Below are 20,777 nucleotides of genomic sequence, written 5' to 3'. Positions count from 1 at the left end.
CTAGGCGCTGGTGCTTTCAAACCATGATTTACAAAATTGCTTCCCTAGAATTAATAGAATAATATATATGCACACTTGCACATAAGGAAAAGTGAATATCATTTATATTTAAAGCAATGCAAAAAGATTATAATTTAAACTAAGCAAATTGCAATTATTGCTCAATCTTGTTGAAGGATTATCTTCTAGTTCATCTTCCTGTTGGCAATACATTTTCAAATGAAATATTTGAACATTGAAGTGGTTTTTAAAATTATCTCCCATATATTTTTCTTGCAGTATAATTAGAATCTAAACCCATTTTATTCTGAAGGACCTGGAGTGGACCAGAAGATGTGCAAATCAACTGTCAGTGATTTGCATTCATTTGCTTTTTTCTAAGATAATAGGATGCCTTGGATGTTGCTGCAGATCAAACAGTGAATTAAAAAGTTAATTAAAATTTTAAATAAAGTGAATTAAAAGTTACAAAGATAAAGTCTTTATTTATTACTTTTTTTCCTCAAATCAACAAAAAGCCTGTTATTTCTAAATTTAAAATAACTTAAAGTACATGCTTTTGAGCATCCTCAGAAGGTTAGTCACCAGGAGCACAATATAAACGTTTCTGAACCTGTATTCTGAATGTAAGCCATTTCAATATAGCATTATGTGAAAAACTTAGTGATACCTATCAAGATCAATACAGTAACTGAAAAAGTTTCCTTTAATCCTGAACTGTTGAATGGGTCCATTGATTTTACTGTTTCTCCTGTAAAAAAAATCCAACCTTTATACTCTATTCATTTTTTCTTGGAACCTTTTAACAAAGAATTAGCAAAGCACATCACAAAAAATTTCTGAGAAAAAAAAATAGCAACAAAGATATATCAGCTATCTACTGTGGATAAACTTACTTTCTTTGACCACTAATCAAAGACAATTATACACCATTTCAAAGTATTGTTGCATTTGAACTGTTAAGGAAGATGTGTGGTAGTCTCATTGTAACTATTTTTGCTACCTTTACCGAAAAATGGAATGCTTATTCCTCTGAAAACTTTTATGGCTTGATGTTTCATTTTAGTTGTCAAGCCAGGGACTTTTATATAACAATGGTCTAATTCTGTCAACAGCACTATGTGAGGCACATTCAAAGCTTAAGGGAGAATCCAGATTTCTTAAAACAGAAACAAAGATCATTATTCAGTAGCCTCTTAAATAAGATGTATCTCATGTCTTGTTTCAGATTTGTCCATTTATTCTTATGATCACTGAATATTCCCCATTATGTAATATTCTTCAGTATTACCTAAATGGTCTTTAGTATTATCCTGGGCTTTCTCCTGAACATAGCTTATTTTTTTTTCAGATAATGTTGTTCACAGTTAACAAGATGGTGAAAAATCATCACAGGTACAGAAATGATGGGGAAGTGCATATTAGATGCCTTTGAGATGAGGGTTGTTTTGTCTCTTTTAGTTCATACAAAGGCATGAAAACCATCCCATAAATTTTGGGTTTCTATCTAATAAAGTCATAATCAATGATTTTGTTGTCAAGCATTGAGGGGGAGGAAAAAAAATTTCCCCTGATTTATGCTTTTCAAGACTGGGTTAAGACTGCAGGATAATTACTTCTCTGTATTCCTTCAGGCATTTCTTTACTCTCTTCCTTCTCAGTCTTTAACTCCTTCTCTTTCCTCCCTTACACTTGCTTTCTGGAAAACAGCTGAGGCTCAGGTTTGTGCTTATCTATTTTTTCCACAACTGCAACAGAAGTCTTGCTCAGGGCGACATCCTTTAGCTCGCAGCCCTCAAAGTGTTAAGAAAAGCAATGCTGATGTAATGTCTCAAAAGTCATTGGAAACATCTGTCTTAGGCAACAGCATCAACGCATGGGCCCAACCATTTATATAGTTTAAAAGACTTATTTATTACCAAAAAACCTCCCAAACCCCAAACCCAACAAAACCTCACAAATCTCTTGAGGGAATATCATAATAATGAAATGGCACTACATGATCATGCATAACCTATTTGCATGTTGATGGCATAGAGAAGTGCAGTCTGAGGAAAAGATTTAAGAACCAAAGGAACAAGCATCAGGGGCCAATTAATGTGATGTTCAAAGGACACAGTGAGCTGGGATTTTATAGTATATAGTGAATAGTATATATTTGTTGCATATTTCCATGTCATGACAGGTTAAAAAAGATCAAAGATTTTTTTATTCCATATTAAGAATGACAGAATATTACAGTAAACATGCAATAAGGAGAGATGTAGTATGATTTAATAAACGATGATAATAAAGTTTGATAAGAACTTTTGGAATGTTACCAAATCTGGAATGTAAGATGAAAGCATCTGCATGTAGAGATTGTAGTGTGTTATTTGGAACCCCATGGAGCTAAACTGTGATTAGAACTACATATTTTTCCATAAATTAGCTTTTGTTTTGAATTTCCTGCTGAGATCATATGGAAGTTGATTGAATGTGGAAGTCAATATATAGGTTTTCTAATCCTTTGCTGTTTGTTAGGCTTCATGATATTACGATTACAGTGGTCCACTTGTAGATCAAAAGTATGTGATTGAGGCCCAAACAAAATAACCTATAACCTCTTTACAAAACTTCTTCATGATGATTTATATCTATCCGTGATTATTACCACTCACCTACCTGAACTGTGCAATTATGTAGATGTATAAACCAATCACTACATGCAGATCAAGTTGTAAAACCACAGAATTACCACTTAAATCCGTATTTAAAGACAGAATGGATGTGCTGAGTGTACCGCCAAAGAGGCCTTTTTACACAACTCTAACTTACCTCCAATACAAACTTGTAAGCCATTAGCTATCTGCATAAGTAAACAATCTTGCGCAAATCCTTGGTTCAAAAAACCAAGGTTTAAGTCAGCTCAGCGACTGCAGTCATCCCCCTACTGAAATCTATCCATCACCCTCTGTTTTAGCTCAGTTTCTCACAGGGACACAGTTTCTCACTACATCACCAGAAATCACAACTGCCTAAGCAGCTCTGTGTGTCTGGGCCAGAGACACTCAGGAAGGACTAGTTACTAGATGGAGCATCCTTTCTTATATAGTCATTAATGTGTTTTATGTGCATTGGAATAACACACCATGTTCCTCCAGAGGCCTTGCTAAAGTGAGACGTGGCTTTTATGAAACTATTCCTGTGAACAAAGATATACTGTAGGTACATGAGAAATACTACTAATAATAATTTATCATATACGATTTATGAAAGGAATCTATGACATAAAGACAACCTTACTGCTAATTGTTTGTAAAGCCAGTGATTTGTTCTCGCAAGTCAGTCTGTAAGCCACTTTGTGCTTTTTAAGAGTTATGTAAGCCTTGGGAAAAACAAGTTAGGATTACAGTTTCATATTGATTTTTTTCCCCTTAAAATAAAATCAGCCACAACACTGAACTGTAAAATCCTACAGGTGATACTAAGAATAGGCAGTCAGCACTAAAGCAGCAGTCACTTATAAAACTGACGGAGAAAACCAACTACTCCTTTTGCTGTCTGAAAAGATACTGGATCAGTAATAAGGACATGTTTCAAAATAATCCTCTTCTTTTGGCTCCAGATGAATTGAAATAACAAAAAGGGTTTTCAAACATGCGGATGCCTCAATATCATTACCTCTACTTGAGATAACTAACGGGAGAGAGAAGAAAAGAAGCTTCTGGGGACCAAAAACCTGGCAAATAAGTTGAAAACATAAAGCACTATTCCTTGGCAGTGTGAAAACATTTGGAGCAAGTCAAATGAGGACCCACTGTCCAGCAGAAATGTCTCAATAAAAACTGGTGTGAAACTTGGCATTTCAAAGATGAAAGAGAAGATGAAACAACAGATGAGTTCGGAGCTTTCACAAGTGAAGATAAATTTTCTGTACCCAGTTATTGTGCTACACCCTGTGAAACTCATGTAAACCAGTGGTCAGCAAAGGGTATTAATTCTAAGCAGATGGCTGCTGTTTGAGAGTTTTCAAGGTGTATTATTGAAATAAAAATAATACTTGTCTTGTACCATAGTAACAGTAATTTAGAAGTATTTTTCAATAAAAAACAGAGGAAAGATACGTGTTTCTTTACTTAAAGGTTTCTGGAGCTAGCTAATTTTCCAAATGGCTGATACTCATTTATAATATCTAACCCCCTCCTATATTACTCCTTCTATAGAGTTATTGAGAGATGCTTTTGTGTCATCCTCCTCAGCAAATGTTCGCAAAACCACTCTCCTTTTGTTTGATTGGTTTTATTATTGAGGAAAATTGAGCATTTCAAATGCAAACATCCACATCTAAACAGCTGTAGCATATTTGTTTTTCCTGGATTATAACACTACAAATGCTGTTACAGGTGGCTATTCCTAAGAGACAGCATTATTTTATTGTTTTTGTGAATGAAATTGTCTGAAATGGCATCAGTGTGAAAATGAAGGATCTCATACTTAAAGATTCCTGTGTACTTCAGAGGACACCTAACCTTCATCCATAATTAATCACTGCAGTGGGGTAATTACACCTATATAAAACCCACGTGTTCTTACAATCTCAATCATAAATGTAACATCAAATGATATTGCTCAAAGCAAGTTTGGACACATGTACTTGTCCTTTTCATTCTAAAGTGCTTGTATATGGAGAAGTTTACCAATATCTCATCTACATCAGACATTTTTAACAGCGTGAATTTTTTAAGGCATTCAAGAAGAGACAAAGCAGTTCTCTTCATAGAAAAGATTCACGAAAAGACTCCCTTTTACAGGAAAGATGCAATTTATGCACAAATCTACCAGTTTTAGTGCATGTATTATAATTCACATATCACAGCAGATAGCACATCTCTAAGGGCTGGATTCTTTCTTCACACACACAAGTTAGAAATAAATGGAAACTACCAGCAAAGAAGAGGAGACTGTAATCTCATGTCTGCAACAACTTGAGTAATCACCTGAGTAATTTTGTCTCTGCTTTGCAAAATCTCTTAAATATAAGCATACATTTGAGGTATTACATATGCTTACATACTACTAAAACATACTATATGTTTACCTTCATTGATAAAATAGGAACTGCATCTCTGGATTACTCAAAGCTTGCTATTTATAAAAAAAAAAAAAAGTAGCTGGTGTAATTTAACTTAATTTCTTATCAGACTGAAAAATTGCTACTACTTGGGGGTCTGCCAAAAGACTATAGGAGTAGAGTAGAACAGCCCACATCTCTACATAACCTGCTTGCAAGAGATTTCAGTCTTCCTGGAAACACCATCCAGATTTTGAAAACTCATCATATTGCATCACAGTATGATGGCAGAATCACACAGTGTGGGAGCTATGGACAATGACATCATGTCATCTTGCAGATTATTACTACACCTGTTACGTTGCCAGGATTACTGGGTTTCAATTTGCTCCACTGAGCAAAAGTGGAAGGGTGACAGGACTATTGCCAAAAACCTTGTGATAAATCTTAATTAGAATACAAGCCTTTTTCAGAGCACAGGTGGGTATGCTCCTTGACAGATTAACTTTTTTAATCCCTTGAAATCTTGTCAAGTCTCTTTTAACCTCCTGACTGCCAATTACATGTTCCTAAATCCTTCTGTGTGAGGATTATCTTTCTCAATGAATGTTTTACTCTCACTGCCACTAACAATAATAGCATGTGACATCCACAACACCAATCAAATATTAATACTGTGCACTCCTGAAATAGTAAATATTATATTATGCTTTGCACTTAGTCTGAAACACAGTAACAAGATCTTTACTTAAAAAACACCAACAAAAGGCATTATCCATAATGGTATTCTTGCAGGAGACAAGAAAGTACATTTAATGTTCATGCTTCAAGACACAGATGTTCAACATGTTTAGATTTTGTACTATTTCAGCCCAACTAACACTTTCAGCCCAATACAGTGGTGAAGTTTAACTTCATTTTCTGACTAATCATTCTCTGTCTCACAGTTTTGAAAGAAAGATAAACGTAAGAAATTACATTATTGTTTACAAAATACTTCCACACTAAAGAGGCACAATGAGCTCATCAGCAATGCTGTAAACATTGTATGAAACTCATACAGATACCTGGAAGTCATAGCTATGGATACCAGGGAAAATGAATTGATCTCATGTTAGACATAGCTGAAAACCCCTGCAATGTAGAAAGCCATGGAAGTACTAGCTGTAATACTAAGCTTCATGTTAAAGCATAAAAACAGTGTGGGCAGTCACATGTGTATCTGAATACTATGATTTACAAAGCACACGCAGAAGTGACTGAAAGGAGTTGCCTGAACCTATGTTAGTAAGGCATGGCCTACAAATATTAATTATCCGTCTTTTAGAGTTCTGTTTTTAAAGATTATTAAGTGCTGAAATGGAACTAGGACACTGGTACTTCAAACTTTGAGGACTTTCCTAAGGTCCATTCAGGATGTTAAAATCCTTGAGAAATTTCAGGTGGCGGCTTCTACCTGTTAAATAATTGTGCTGTATTGCATTCACCAGGTCTAACTGAAGAGACTACATACCCTTTGGTTCTGCCTTGTAGTTAGACCACTTATCTGCTCTTCTGTCAGAGAAGAGCAACGTGTCACTGATGTGTCCCTGATGTCTAAAACAACAGGCAAACAGATTTTGACAGCCACAGAGCAGAGCTCGGGTGTTGCCATCAGAGGCAACCAGCTTCTGGCTGCCCAGGATATTTGGAATTGATCAAGATCTGGAAATGTCTATTCTGGACAGAAGCAAGACATCATCACGTACCTAATCCACAGCTTCTTACTTCTGACAGGCAGACACTTCCAACTCTCATCAAGACTGAACTGATACCAGAAACCTTTAGTTTGGGGTAAGAAAGGATGACAGGGAACACTGCTGTTGCCTTCCCCCAGCTTTCCCTAAAAGTCCCATCTGTATTGTTAAAATGAGAAGTTGCCTATAGCTTTGCAAGGAGCGATGTACTTTCTGTAGTGCTGCAGATGGTGGCTGCCTTCACAGCTTTAGACACAGGCACACACTGAGCAAGAACACGAGACATTGATGTGGTTCTCCTAAGTACTTGGTGCAATCAGACAACAGTAAAAAGCTGTGCTTAGATAGCCATTATGCCTTCTCAGAAAGATTCATAGAAGAGAAGTTTCCCTGATGTAGATTTTCAGACGGTTGTTTGAATACATTGTGATACGAGGATTTTCTTCAAATGATGACAGCAGACCAAGAGAAAAGACAAAATATTTGGGTTTTTGTTTTGTTTTGGGTTGGTTTGGTTTTTTTTAGGAATCAGAAATATAAATCTATTAGTCTACTTCAATGCTTCCAATTTGATGGAAAGAGAAATGGGGTGAGAGCATAAACCTGGCAAACTGTAAAGATCTGCCATGTAACTGCAGACAGGGACTGTATTTCCAACTCACACACCTCAGTGAAGCTCCAGTCATAGCTAATGTCCCAGCACAACCTAGGGAAGCAGGCAGAAATGGGGAGAGAATGTGCAAACACAAAAGTTCTTGATGAAACTCTCAGTGACAATAGCACTACAATACTCAAAATTAAATGTAGGTCAAAGAGAAAACCAGTTTCTATAAACACATAGTGAAAGGTGATTAATGGCAACTAAACTATATTCTCCCTCATGCCTGCTAATTACAATACCTATGCTGGGCATTATAATAAAAATTCCATTTAAATGGCATTTTTAATTAAGTTGTTTTTCTCATTCTTGGCAGTAATTGAGCTTTACAAAGAGCAGAATAATGTTAACTTGGCATTGCAATCAAAAAGAAATATTATATTGTTCTTTATTGATAAAGTAAAATTGATTTAGTTTGAGTACAGGTATATTCAGTCATTGCTTTAGTCACAAAAATTCAGTTCTATAATTGTCACAGCTTTAAGTCCATTAGTTTTGTGGAGGGTGGTTCTGCCCTACTATGACTTCTGCTACTGAGTCCGACAAGAAAGGCATTTGGTCCTCTGCAGTCTGGGAATAGATGTGAATGAATGCCAGCAGCTGCCACACTAAGTCCTGAATAATATAGGAGAACCACAGACAACAAGCTTGGAAACAGCACTGGAGACATGGAAAGTTAACCTCAGTCAGCAGAAACAGACAATTTTCTAATTTTTAAGGATTACACAAAACTCACCTGAAGGATATTTATTTGACCCTAAAACGTAATTTTCACACCCTGTATCCTTCTGTGCCAGCCTCCTCTAATGATGAAACCTATTTGCCATTTTTCCTGGCAACCTCCTTCTCCTTCTACCTTAAAACCTCTTATCTGAAGTTGCTCTGTTATTATTGTTAGTAAGTTTTTGAGATAACTCTGAAGATAGTTGTTCATTATTAGAAAACTATTGGCATGTAAATTTTCAGCTTACTTTAAGTATCTTGAGACGATGATAAAATAGTAACATTTTCAGATGGACAAAAAGCATGAATGCACAATGTAATAACCACAGAATAAGCACAATGTATCTATTTTTATACAAATGTGGAAAATATGAATTATCTGTAATTATCAAACACAGCTTTCAAATCCGGTATCTCTTTTCCATTCACATTTCATTTGCAATTTGTGTTATGACTGTATGGTCATCTCTGTGTCACAACAGAACAGCAGTTTTTCTACTGTTTCTCACAGAATGAAATATAAACTAAAAGATATGTTTTCCCAGACAATGTTTCAGTTGTTAAGTCTAAATATTAGCTTTCTTTTCTGTCCAAAATGGATTTGCTTAACTGTTCACAGTAAGCAGTAGTGATAAAAGTAGTCCTGTGGCCTTTTAAATTAAATAAAATTCCTCTTTCCTTTTTTTTTTTTTCCCTACAGAAGAGATGTCCTTCTGTTATCACTGATATTTAAATATTTGCTTTATCACAAAGAATAGCTGGCTGGTGTATATTCTTCTCCTGACCATCGGTTGCAGAGTTAAGGCTAATAAAATGACCAATCCCAAGGTACACAGAAGGTAAAATTCTCAACAGACTTGGAAATATGAAAGATTGTTGTGAAGAAGTCAGGACAGCAGAGGCTTGACTGAATATGTCAGGTGTCACTGTGTACTCAAAGACTGTTCTGTGTTCGTAGAACCTGTTTAGTAGACATAAGACAATGTTCATGACAGATGCATGCAATCTTTCAGCATACAGCTCTTCAAGCTTAGTTGACTGAATCTGGTATTGCGTCATTCCAGCACTGAGATCACTGCTCACCTCTCCGGTTCCGTGCCATTGAAAATGGCACTAACTTATTTTATTGACTTCAACAACGCCAAGATAGGGCCATTGGCAATGAAGAATCAACTGCCAGAGCAATTCCTGGGGAAGAAAGAGGGGCCCTGATGTCCCCAAATTCTTATTAATTTCATCCAGCAATGTTGAATCCACACTGAAGAAGAAATAATTAGTACAGTACCAATCAGTCTGTTAATATAGCTGGTCAGTCTGTGCTGTGCAACAACGTATTAGAAACAACTCCTCCTGACTGATGTAGTTCTCTATAATTGCACAGTGAATTTTTCTGTTAGAAAAAAAACCACAAAGAGAATATCCCAAAAGGTAAAAAAATGAAGGATGGAGGCTACATATGAAACTTTGATTTGATGCCCATGTTTGACCTAGGAGTTGCTCTACAAAACTTTCCCTTCATTTGTTCACTGCAAATGATGGATGCTGAATGAGGCAGTAAGCCATGGGGAGACAAAGGACAGAGTTCTGTTTTGTCTTGCACATTGTAAAGCTGGACTCTATTTCTGGCTCTCACACAGAGAGTTTGGGTAAAACTATTAATGTGTATATAGAAAGAGGTCAAACTAAGGCAACTTCATATTTCTTACTCTTTCATAGCTTAAATTTAATACTGCTCTTCCTAGTCTTCCAAACAGGGAAAAAGATTCTAAAATGTTCATGTCGGAAAAAAATTGGTCATTTTCTTCCACAGTTGCAAACCTGATTATGGATAGCAGTTAAGCAAATGAGAAGCTTGAAGAAATTCCAGTATCATCTTTATCCCCAAATGAGGCAGTTTATATTCTTTATTCCCCATATTTTTAACCCATTATTTCAGGGAACTTTTCTTTGAATCCTCTACTCTAAACTGGAGCTATTTTTAAATTCCACTCCTCTACATCTTGCTGCTCTATGTTTTGGTTCAGCATTTGCATGTTTCTGTTGCTTAACTCCTTGTTTCTCAGTGATTTAACAGTAGAAGAAGCATCTAACAAAGGACCAACGTTTCCCACAACTCACTTCTATTTTCTCTAAAAATTAGGAGGTCTCATTCACAGGAATGGTAAACTTAAAACACTTTTGTACATTGTAAAACAGTGGAGAGACACAACAAGGTCTGGAAAAGCCAGACTATTTGGGGAGGCTGGAAGTGAGACTTTCCTGAAATAACATTTTCAATTCCTTGTGACCCCCAGGGCTGCATTCAGTGGCCCTACAATGCAGCGTTTGCTCTGGTGCCTACCCATGCTGACACCCTCTGCTCTCACCTCCTCTTTGTAGACTTTGTAAATGTAGGAGTCTTTCATGTCAGAGTGATGGAAGAAGTGCAAGACAGACGAGACTCTCGATGTAGCTCCTTCCTCTGGCTGGGCTAATTGATGGAGCAGTAATTGACTGAGCAGTTCTGCAAAGGCAGACATGAAGTCTAGCAAACTGTCTCTTCTGCCTTATGTTGCCTGAGCAGAGGCAGCAGGATCTGAAGTCACTTTCTCTGCCCTGTATCCACCGCAACTAAAATAAGCCTGGGCATGCCACATTCATCTCTCTGCCTTTCTGAGAAGGGCCTGGTTACATCACCGTTCACCGGGTGAGTGGTCCTATTAGTTCTTCAGTTTGCAGCTGCCACAGTCACACAGAGGACACCAGCCACGCTACGTTCCTTATCAACGTGTACTGGCATATTTTGCAGCAAGGGCCGTAGCATTTTCACGCTTGTGGCAATGTCTTTCTGTGGAGTTCAAAGCATGTCTCAAACAGGCTTTACAAATGTGACAGGCCACCTCAGCTGCTGTAAGCCTCAGCAGACAAGCCAGACCACTGTGTTAGAGGCATGTCACAGGATGCTAGAGGTCACACAATACCACAGTCCTTCCCATCTTTTTATGTTATGACCAATTTCCTAGTCAGCCATTTCCCTTTCACACCTGTTATGAAAAGGTTAACCAAGATGAAGGACTGTTTCCATTTTAGATTAATGATTTCCACTGATTTATACTTGGATGGCCTATTAAATGGAGAGTATTTCTGATATTACATCTGTAGAGATAGAAAAACCACATATATGAATGAGTGTAATCCATTCAAGGTTTTATGGACCTGAAGTTCTCTAGAGAGTGTCCCTGAGTGCTGGATTTTACATTTAGATTGCTGAGTTAGCTGAAATATGTGTAATATCACCAGTAGGCAAAGAGCTCCCTATTGACTACGGGCAGAGGAAGGCCCTTGTGCATTGTTTATTTCAGCAAGGATGTGAGCTGGCGAGTGCCCATGAAATGTTGTACAGCTATATATATTTTTTTTTACAGGGTATGTGAATAAATGATGTGTGGAGCTGAAAGCTCTCACTCACTGGAAAGCTCGTCTCTTTTTCCCGAATACAGGAATAGAGACGCATTAGACATGCTTGTATTTCTTAATGTGCCTGTGGGAGAAATAATCCAGTACAGCTATCTTCCTGTGCCCCTCAGATTCATAAGTAATCTGGCTCTTCAGGGCTAGCAAAGTGTAGAGCTCAGCTCAGAATCAGGTCTTCAATATTTTACTATCTGCATGGCTGCTTTTTCCAGTTCTTGACAGTGATAACTCATACTGGATTCCTTCTTTTGTATTTATTTAGTAGCAGATGTTTGCTTCTGATGACTTATGAGGCAATATTATGGAGACTGAGTGCAATTAATTTGTTTTATAAATGGGATTATTTCAATCCCACTTTAAAAAAAGATGTAGTGTCAGAGCTTAACTACAAACCACACTTTCATACTCCTGTGCACATTCACATGAAACAACCACAAATCCAATGATCAAAAGGGGCTGGACAGCAGTGCCAAGCCCTGTATTTGCATACATGCCTTTTGCTCTTTGGGGCTGGCAGCCAAAGTGCCAAGAGTGTTCGGGGGGCTCTGTTTTGTCTCTTTGGCAGAGAGGAATTTTTCCAGCTACTCAGCAACCCCGTTTTTTTGCATTGTTCACAGGAGCTTCAGCCCAGTAAGAACAACTTCAAAGGCTTTACAGAGTTTATGCTGTGCCTTGGATTGAAATGTAGCAAACCTGTTGTAACAAAGGCAATGAGGATATAAAGATCATGAGGCCTTCTAGGGTATATTATTAATTCACACTGATTTTAAGAAGAGGAAGGAAAGATTGACTCTCCTCTTCCTAAAGACTCTGAATCTGAGTGCAACCAATATCAAAAAACAGACCCTTACACTTATATTTCCATAACTGTGGTGATTTAAACTTCTAATTAAAAAATCAGGTAGAAGTCTTTGAAGGCCATTTATGGACTCAGAGGTGAAAAAAATCTGTAATTTGGACAAAGCCACTGGAAAAGTTACAAGTACAAGAAGAGCCTGTTCTGTTCCCTTACTAAAGCCAATGCCATTTTTCACATAGACAAGCACTGCCCCCATTAACTGCCTAAAACTCAAATTATGTAATATTTATAGCCAACATTTATGAAATTAAATCATTAAAGAGATGAAGAAATAAAGGAAATCCTCTAAGATAAAGACCAGGAAATCGAATTTAACAAACAAAAAGAGAAAAGAGAGAATAATTAAAAATAAACAACCCACAAGAGAGGAAGAAGTCTCCATCTGCTCTGCATGTTGTCCTTTTGGACAATTATTTTCCCTATCTTGCAATCAGAAGTCTGTATTAGACTTCTGCTCTAGCTCTATGCACCAACATGTGCATACAATGATGAAATAAGTGACAGTATTCCTAGATGCTGTATTATATTTCACACAAAACGAGAGGAAAAGAGTTCCATGGACATGCTGCAAGCTATATTCACATTAGAGAATTTTTACAGCCTATGTATTACACTTACTTTTACAAGAACTAGACACCACATAGCTTAATTGCAGTTCAAATACTTCTTTGAAGTTAATCCACCCACTATCATGCTGCAGAATGCTTGCAAAATATTCACATTTTCTATTTCTTCTAATCAATTGGGACTTTATAATTAAATCGGTGTTGTGGTTTTTACTGTCACCAAGAACTTTGCTAGTTAAAGGTTAGTGTATCACAGCCCCTATACAATCCATAAGACATCCTTGTTCATGGTGATAATTATAAAGAATGGGACTCACCTATAAAGTAGGACAGCAGTATTGCCAGCAGCACTGAGACCCCTACAGCACAGAGTGCAGTGCATTTCCAGCTACAGTACTTCGAAGACTTCTTGAATTTAAAAGCACTTCTGGATAGAGTGTTCCTAGGTAGTGGCCGAGTAGGAGGGGAATAAACAGAGCCGGATGCCATTGTGTACCCTGGCGTTGCGGTACTGAACAGCGGTGTGGTCCCTGTTCCTGTTTTGAATAGGAAATGCCTGTGGAAGAAAGAGGGTATAGTAAAGTATAAAAGTAAATAAAGCTGGAGCACAGGCAGTCATACGTCTTTTGTTTAATGTTCCCTATTTTTCAATTAGCTAACAACGTCCAATCTACAAAGGGTCATAGAAGCAATATTTGTCATGACACTTGCACATAAAAAATACATTTCCTTTTTAAGAAAAGACGGAACTCCCCCAAACATTACTAATACACTGGAACAGAACTATCCAAGATACAGTGTGGTAGGGAGGAGGCGTCTCAGAGTTTATCCAACAAGTAGGGACAGGCTTTCTGGTGCTGTTTATTTTTGTTGGCTTCCACTACAGACTACAGTGAACTCCATTAAAAAGTCAATAATGAGCAATGTGACTATAGGCCACTTATCACAGCCTTCCTGGGTTGACTACAAAGAAAACAGCAGTCTCTCAGATACACACTTGTAGCAGCTTTGCCAAAATTAGTCAGTTAAAAGATTTTTTTGTGTGTCCTAAATATTCGATTCACTAACTGATATCTCCTTGCACATAACCTTACCATAACAAGATCTGATTATGGATACAGCAGCTAGTAACAGCTTGGGAAGTGCTCTAAAGAAATATATTTAGTAAGTGCTGAAAGAGAACCACAGCCAGCAACAGAAATGCAAAACAAAGCTGAAGTTAAGACACATTCTGTGAGTTAGCAGTAAACTTCATTTTTTTTTTCAGTTAAAATTTCGAAAAGAAATACTACTCCCTGAGCCTGTTGACAGTAGAATCCTTTAATTTTAGTTTATGCAAGTATATTTTGGAAGAGCCTCTAAGCACGGCATATACTACCTGGAGTTTTTCTCCTGACACATGTATACAACTCTACAAACAACAAAACCTCAGTCAAATCAAGATCTTTGCACCAGGGGTTTTTCCACCAATTTGTTTTGTTGGCAACTCTGTAGTGTAAGGCTTGGCCTTACCTAATTGGACTTGGCAAAGTGAATACGTTATAGCTAAAAATGGTAAGAAAGTACACCGTGGAGAATTTTGAACTTATCAAGTGTACGAACAGCTAAACAGAACTAGAGAGGTGTTTGCATTTTTTAATAGGTAAGAGACACACATGAGTTGCTGATACCCAGGTCCTCCTGAAGGCAAGCGCATGACTACCCTGTGTTTGCCTACTGCACGCCATCTATACGTTATGGGTCAGAGGCTCTAGCACCACATGAGCTAGCTGTGGAGGGGAAAGCCCTCTAGTTACACCATGTGGCACTGTGGACTGCTTCTCAGATGATGGGACTTTCATCCTCCAGGACCTGTGCTTGGAGGCTTGCACAGTAATGGGCCAACCCATACAGGTATAGCAGCTTCATTGAAAATATGCTGTAGAGACACTAGAAATTAATTTGCCCCACTGCAGCCTGAGAAAAATACCAGCAGTTGATAAACAAGGTTTGTTATTTGCAGGTGATTTTGCTATGGGAGGTTAACAGATGAACTAGAACATCTTGGCATAAGCCCTCTCCTTGAAAATATCTGCATTACAAACATAATCCCATGAAATATGCCTCATAGGTTACTTCATTTTGAACAATATTAAACTTGCTGGCAGCAACAACAGAAGGATATGCACTAGATCTGCCGATGCACATCCCAATTTTTCTTTGCTTCTGAGCTCAGAGGATTACCAACGATTTCAAAAGACAAAGCCCCGTTGCTTTAAATCCTAAGAAGGTACTACATTAAAAGTGGTGACATTTTCTATGTAGTGAACACCAAAATAATAATAACTAGCCCTATGTAAAAAATGTTTTACACCTTTAAACACCATTATTTTTACAGACGCACAGAAGCATGTAGATTCATTAAGTCCTGACGAAGTGTCTTATCCACTTGACCCTTACTGCTCTTTCATTTCTGGCTACATATGGTAAATGCTATGTCCAGATATATTTCACAAACAATGTCTACATAGATCTCAAGAAAATGCCAAACACAAAGGTGGCTGTTTCCCTCTGTGTGCAATGTGTACTGTTTTGGGAGACTGAAGGAAAGCCATACAGTAGATATAATAATACTCCTCCTAAACATCAGCTTTCATGTTAAAAACAAGAAGCTGCCTGACCAACCTGCAATTTTCACATCCTCCTGCTCAGCTCCTGTTCACCTCAACAGACTTAAAATGGAAACTGGCATTATATGAGCACTTGAGTGGAACTCCATATACTCTAAGCTTTAACCAAATAATGCATCAAAACAGCCTCTGTTCTTTTGCTTCCCCCCCCAAGAAAGCAAGAGCTGAGATGTTGGGTTTGGTACAGCACAGCCTACTAGAGACTGTAATCCATACTCTCAAAGCCTTTGAGGAGTTAATCCCATAGATAAACTTGAGAGATGGTTGCCTATCTGTGGTGACGTGAGCTGTCATGGCTCTGAGTCCACCTTGGGCATCAAAGACAATGAAAGAAAACTGTAACTTTTATATGTGAATCATAAATTACTTAGGTTGGAAAAGACCTTTAAGATCATCAAGTCCAGCCATTAACCTAACACTGCAAAGTCCACCACTAAACCACGTCCCTAAGCACCATGTCTACATGTCTTTTAAACACCTCCAGGGATGGTGACTCCACCACTTCCCTAGGCAGCCTGTTCCAATGCTCGATAAACCTTTTGGTGAAGAAATTTTTCCTAATAGCCAATCTAAACCTCTCCTGGCACAACTTGAGGCCATTACCTCTTGTCCTATCAGTTGCTACTTGGGAAAAGAGACCAACACCCACCTCGCTACAACCTCCCTTCAGGTGGATGTAAAGAGCAGTAAGGTCTCTTCTCAGCCTCCTTTTCTCCAGACTATACAGCCCCAGTTCCCTCAGCTGCTCCTCATAAAACTTGTGCTCTAGACCCTTCACCAGCCTCGTTGCTCTTTGGACACACTCCAGCACCTCTATGTCTTTCTTGCAGTGAGGGGCCCAAAATCGAACACAGTATTCAAGCTGTAGCCCCACCAGTGCTGAGTACAGGGGTAAGATCACTTCCCTAGTCCTGCTGGCCATGCTATTTCTGATACAAACCAGGATGCCATTGGCCTTCTTGGCCACCTGGGCACACTGCTGGCTCATGTTCAGCCAGCTGTCAACCAACACCCTCAGGTCCTTTTCTGCCAGGCAGCTTTCCAGCCACTCTTTCCCAAGCCTGTAGCATTCCATGGAGTTGTTCTGACCCAAGTGCAGGACCTGGCACTTGGCCTTGTTGCATCTCATACAATTGGCTTTGGTACATTGATCCAGTCTGTCCAGATCCCTCTGCAGAGCCTTCCTACACTCAAGCAGATCAACACTCCCACCCAACGTGGTGACATCTTCAAACTTACTGAGGGTGCACTTGATCCCCTTGTCCAGATCACTGATAAATATATTAAATGGAACTGACCCCACTGTTGAGCTCTGTAAACAGTACTTGTGACTGCCCATCAACTGGATTTAACTCCATTCATCACAACTCTTTGGGCTCGGCCATCCAGCCAGTTTTTCATCCAGTGAAGAGTACACTCATCCAGGCCATGAGCAGCCAAGAGAATGCTGTGGGAATTCAGCAGTGGGAATTCAGCAGTGTATAGTCCTAGGCAGCACACAGTCCGACTCCTCTCTTTAAGATACCCCTCCTTTGCTTCCAATCCTATGAATACAATACCACTGTGGTTGCACTGACTGGCTAGAGAATGCTGAGGGAAAATAATGACAGAAAACCCAGCCTGGCATCTTCCTCTGGGTTAAGAGAATTTGTTTGGATCTCTCTATTCCTAATGAATGGAGTTACTAACAAAGTTGTCAGAGATTCTCCTGCTACATTAACTCTGAGTGATAAGTATTTAAAGTGTAACACTATCGAACTTGCACATCTTGTCTGCCTCTCTGAGCCATGCCAAACAGTGTTCCTATGAGACACTCGGAAGGATACAGTATCTGACAAGAAATCTAGACTGCTTTCAGATAATGCTGAAATTCTTATGTTCTTGAAATATAATCTATCCACAAACAATTTTCATTATCTATATATCCATCTATCTTGTCTTTTCAAACCATGGAACTTGAATAGCTAATTTCTAAAGCCTAAGCTGTTTGCACTACTTGACCAGGCACTGACTTACTGGCAACTACACTATGTTTCACCTCATAGGGATCTTACAGCATCTGCAATAGTGTAGCTTCCATTCAAAATTGATCATCTAACAAGCACTTGCTAGACCTTCACGTAAACAGCACTTTAAATATTTTATTAAGCTGTATAGAGTATAAAAATCCAGCAAATCATGCTAATATTTTAGAAGACAAACTACCTCTACTTTATTAAATAATTCAATTCACTTTTTAAAGCAAATAATCTTCTACTTTTACCTTTATTCAGCATATATTTCTGTCTGCTTATCTGATATATGTTTTTATTAAAAAGGCTTGCTAATCTTAACGTTTTAGGGGAGAGGAATTCTAGTACCTAACAAATCTAAACTACAGACCAGTAGCAACATACAAAGTTATGTCATAAACTAATTCCTGGATGCAAAGACAGCTGGGAAATCCCCTTATTTAAAAATTGGTAGGCATTTTACTTAAACTTCTGCCCTTAAAAGACAGAAATACAGCATCAAAAACTTCAAAGATGTCAGCTCAGAAAACAAGCATATGAATAAAAGTAAAATAATCATGCTTTTAAGTTAACTGTGTAGTCTCTGAGCACCAAGTGCTGGTGTGCACCTGCTGTCATGTAGATGGTTTTCTTCCTCTTCCAAGTTGTGGGGGGAATATTCACATAGAATAAGATTTCTCTGTGCTGCCACTTCCTTGGTGGAAAACAAAACTGAAGTACCCTCTACTAAATTCAGTAAATGGGAAAGCAGGAGGGGGAAAAAAGTGATAAACCTCATGAACTGGGCAGAAGGATTAAGTTACCAGTAAACTGTGTCGTTAGAGAAATGGAGATAGATTATCAAAACATTCAAGGACAGTGAGGCTCAGACAGACCAAAAGCCCAAATACTTCTGATATAAGACAGTCAGGTGTTCAACAACAGAAATGTGACTTAGAATAACTTTCTTTATCACAGAATCATCTAGGATGGAAAAGACCTTGAAGATCATCCAGTCCAACCATTAACCTAACACTGACAATTCTCAGCTACACCATATCCCTCAGCGCTATGTTGACCCGACTCTTAAACACCTCCAGGGATGGGGATTCCACCACCTCCCTGGGCAGCCCATTCCAACCCCTAACAACCCCTTCTGTAAAGAAATGATTTCTAATATCCAGTCTAAACCTTCCCTCATGTAACTTGAGGCCAATACCTCTTGTCCTATAACTTGTTCCTTGGTTAAAGAGACTCATCCCCAGCTCTCTGCAACCTCCTTTCAGGCAGCTGTAGAGGGCGATGAGGTCTCCCCTCAGCCTCCTCTTCTCCAGACTAAACCCCCCCAGTTCCCTCAGCCGCTTCCCGTACGACCTGTGCTCCAGACCCTGCACCAGCTCCGCTGCCCTTCTCTAGACACGCTCGAGTCATTCAATGGCCTTTTTGTAGTGAGGGGCCCAAAACTGAACACAGGAATCGAGGGGCGGCCTCCCCAGTGCCGAGTACAGGGCTCAGATCCCTTCCCTGTCCCTGCTGGCCACGCTATTGCTGACACAAGCCAGGATGCCATTGGCCTTCTTGGCCCCCTGGGCACACTGCTGGCTCCTGTTCATTGGGCTGTCAATCACCCCCCAGGTCCCTCTCTGACTGGCAGCTCTCCAGCCACTCCTCCCCAAGCCTGTAGCACTGCTGGGGGTTGTTGTGGCCCAAGGGCAGCCCCCGGCATTTGGCCTCATTGAAACTCCTCCAGTTGGGCTCAGCCCATGGCTCCAGCCTGTCCAGGTCTCTCTGCAGCCTCCCTGCCCTCGAGCAGATCAACACTCCCACCCAACTGGGTGTCATCTGCAAACTGACTGAGGGGGCACTCGATCCCCTCGTCTAGATCATCAATAAAGGTGTTAAACAGGAGTGGCCCCAAAACCAAGCCCTGGGGGACACCACTCGTGACCGGCCACCAAATGGTTTTAACTGTGTTCACCACAACTCTTTGGGCCCGGCCATCCAACCAGTTTTTTACCCAGCAAAGCGTGTGCCCATCCAAGCCACGAGCAGCCAGTTTCACCAGGAGAATGCTGTGGGAAACGGTGTCAAAGGCCTTGCTAAAGTCAAGGTAAACAACATCCACAGCTTTTCCCTCATCCAATAAGCAGGTCACCCTGTCATAGAAGTAGATCAGTTGTTTCATTGGGTTTTTTTTTGTTTTATGAAAGGATCTGTGACAAAAACTTTTGACCGTAGTTTAGAAGAAAATATAGATATATTTCTATATTCTTCTATATCTAGTATATAGAAAATATGCATCAGTGAATGCAATATTACTTAAACACGTCTGGAAGGCCCTCAACTCTAGACTGTCAAAAGAATAGATGTTATACAAATAAACTATAACCAATCAAATTGTATTTAAAATAGATGTGCTCAAAAACCCTAAATCCCTTCCTCCCAATCTTTGAATGTTGTGTATTGTGGTATACTACCAGCACTTGAAAAATCTGGAACAGAATAAATCTATGAGTTTGGTCATATTACTGAATAGAGAAAGTCCACTGTGACCAGTAAGAAATGTCATAGTGCCATTGCAGTACAGGTTTTCTTGCAGTAGTATCTCCTATAGTGTCCTAAACGCAGTCTGTTTGGTCAGTTCCATGATGGTGTGAAAGATATGTGGCTCTTCAGATCATCACAGACCACTACCAGAAGACCCCTGAGCAACAACAACTATAACACTCAGAAGACTGCAGTGCAAAAGGCATTCAATGATAGAAATTGTCTCTGACCTGGACTTCTGAAGGAGGTCTCTGTCTAAAGAACAGTGTGAGGTGTAGGATTCCTGTAAGCATATGTGGTACAAAGAACAAGTTAGTTAATTCACTATCAGTTCACTCTTTAAATAGTCCAAAACTCACTGTCTCACTGATGCCTTGTTGTGTTTTGTTCTGTAGGCTAAACATGCATTGTGCCAAAACGCACTTTCTTCTACCAATTTTAATTTGAATTCAACTAATTGTTCCCTTGTTTTTGTATGAATATGTACTGTTTGCCCCCCAGTATATAAAGACAAAATTTTAA

The 20,777-nt window shown here is 39.0% G+C and overlaps 1 protein-coding gene across 13 annotated transcripts in view; it reads right to left on the bottom strand.

Moving 5' to 3' along the window:
* TENM3 (teneurin transmembrane protein 3) overlaps nucleotides 1-20,777 on the bottom strand; it is a 419,436-nt gene that overhangs the window by 105,578 nt on the left and 293,081 nt on the right. For all 13 annotated transcript variants that reach the window (XM_074905787.1, XM_074905788.1, XM_074905789.1 and 10 more), the window contains one exon: nucleotides 13,366-13,604. In XM_074905787.1, coding sequence (XP_074761888.1) covers nucleotides 13,366-13,604 — 239 coding nt within the window. The remainder of the gene's footprint in view (nucleotides 1-13,365; nucleotides 13,605-20,777) is intronic.

Source organism: Athene noctua, chromosome 4, assembly GCF_965140245.1.
Source record: "Athene noctua chromosome 4, bAthNoc1.hap1.1, whole genome shotgun sequence".
Classification (NCBI taxonomy): domain Eukaryota; kingdom Metazoa; phylum Chordata; class Aves; order Strigiformes; family Strigidae; genus Athene; species Athene noctua.
This window is presented reverse-complemented; position numbering and strand designations above follow the sequence as displayed.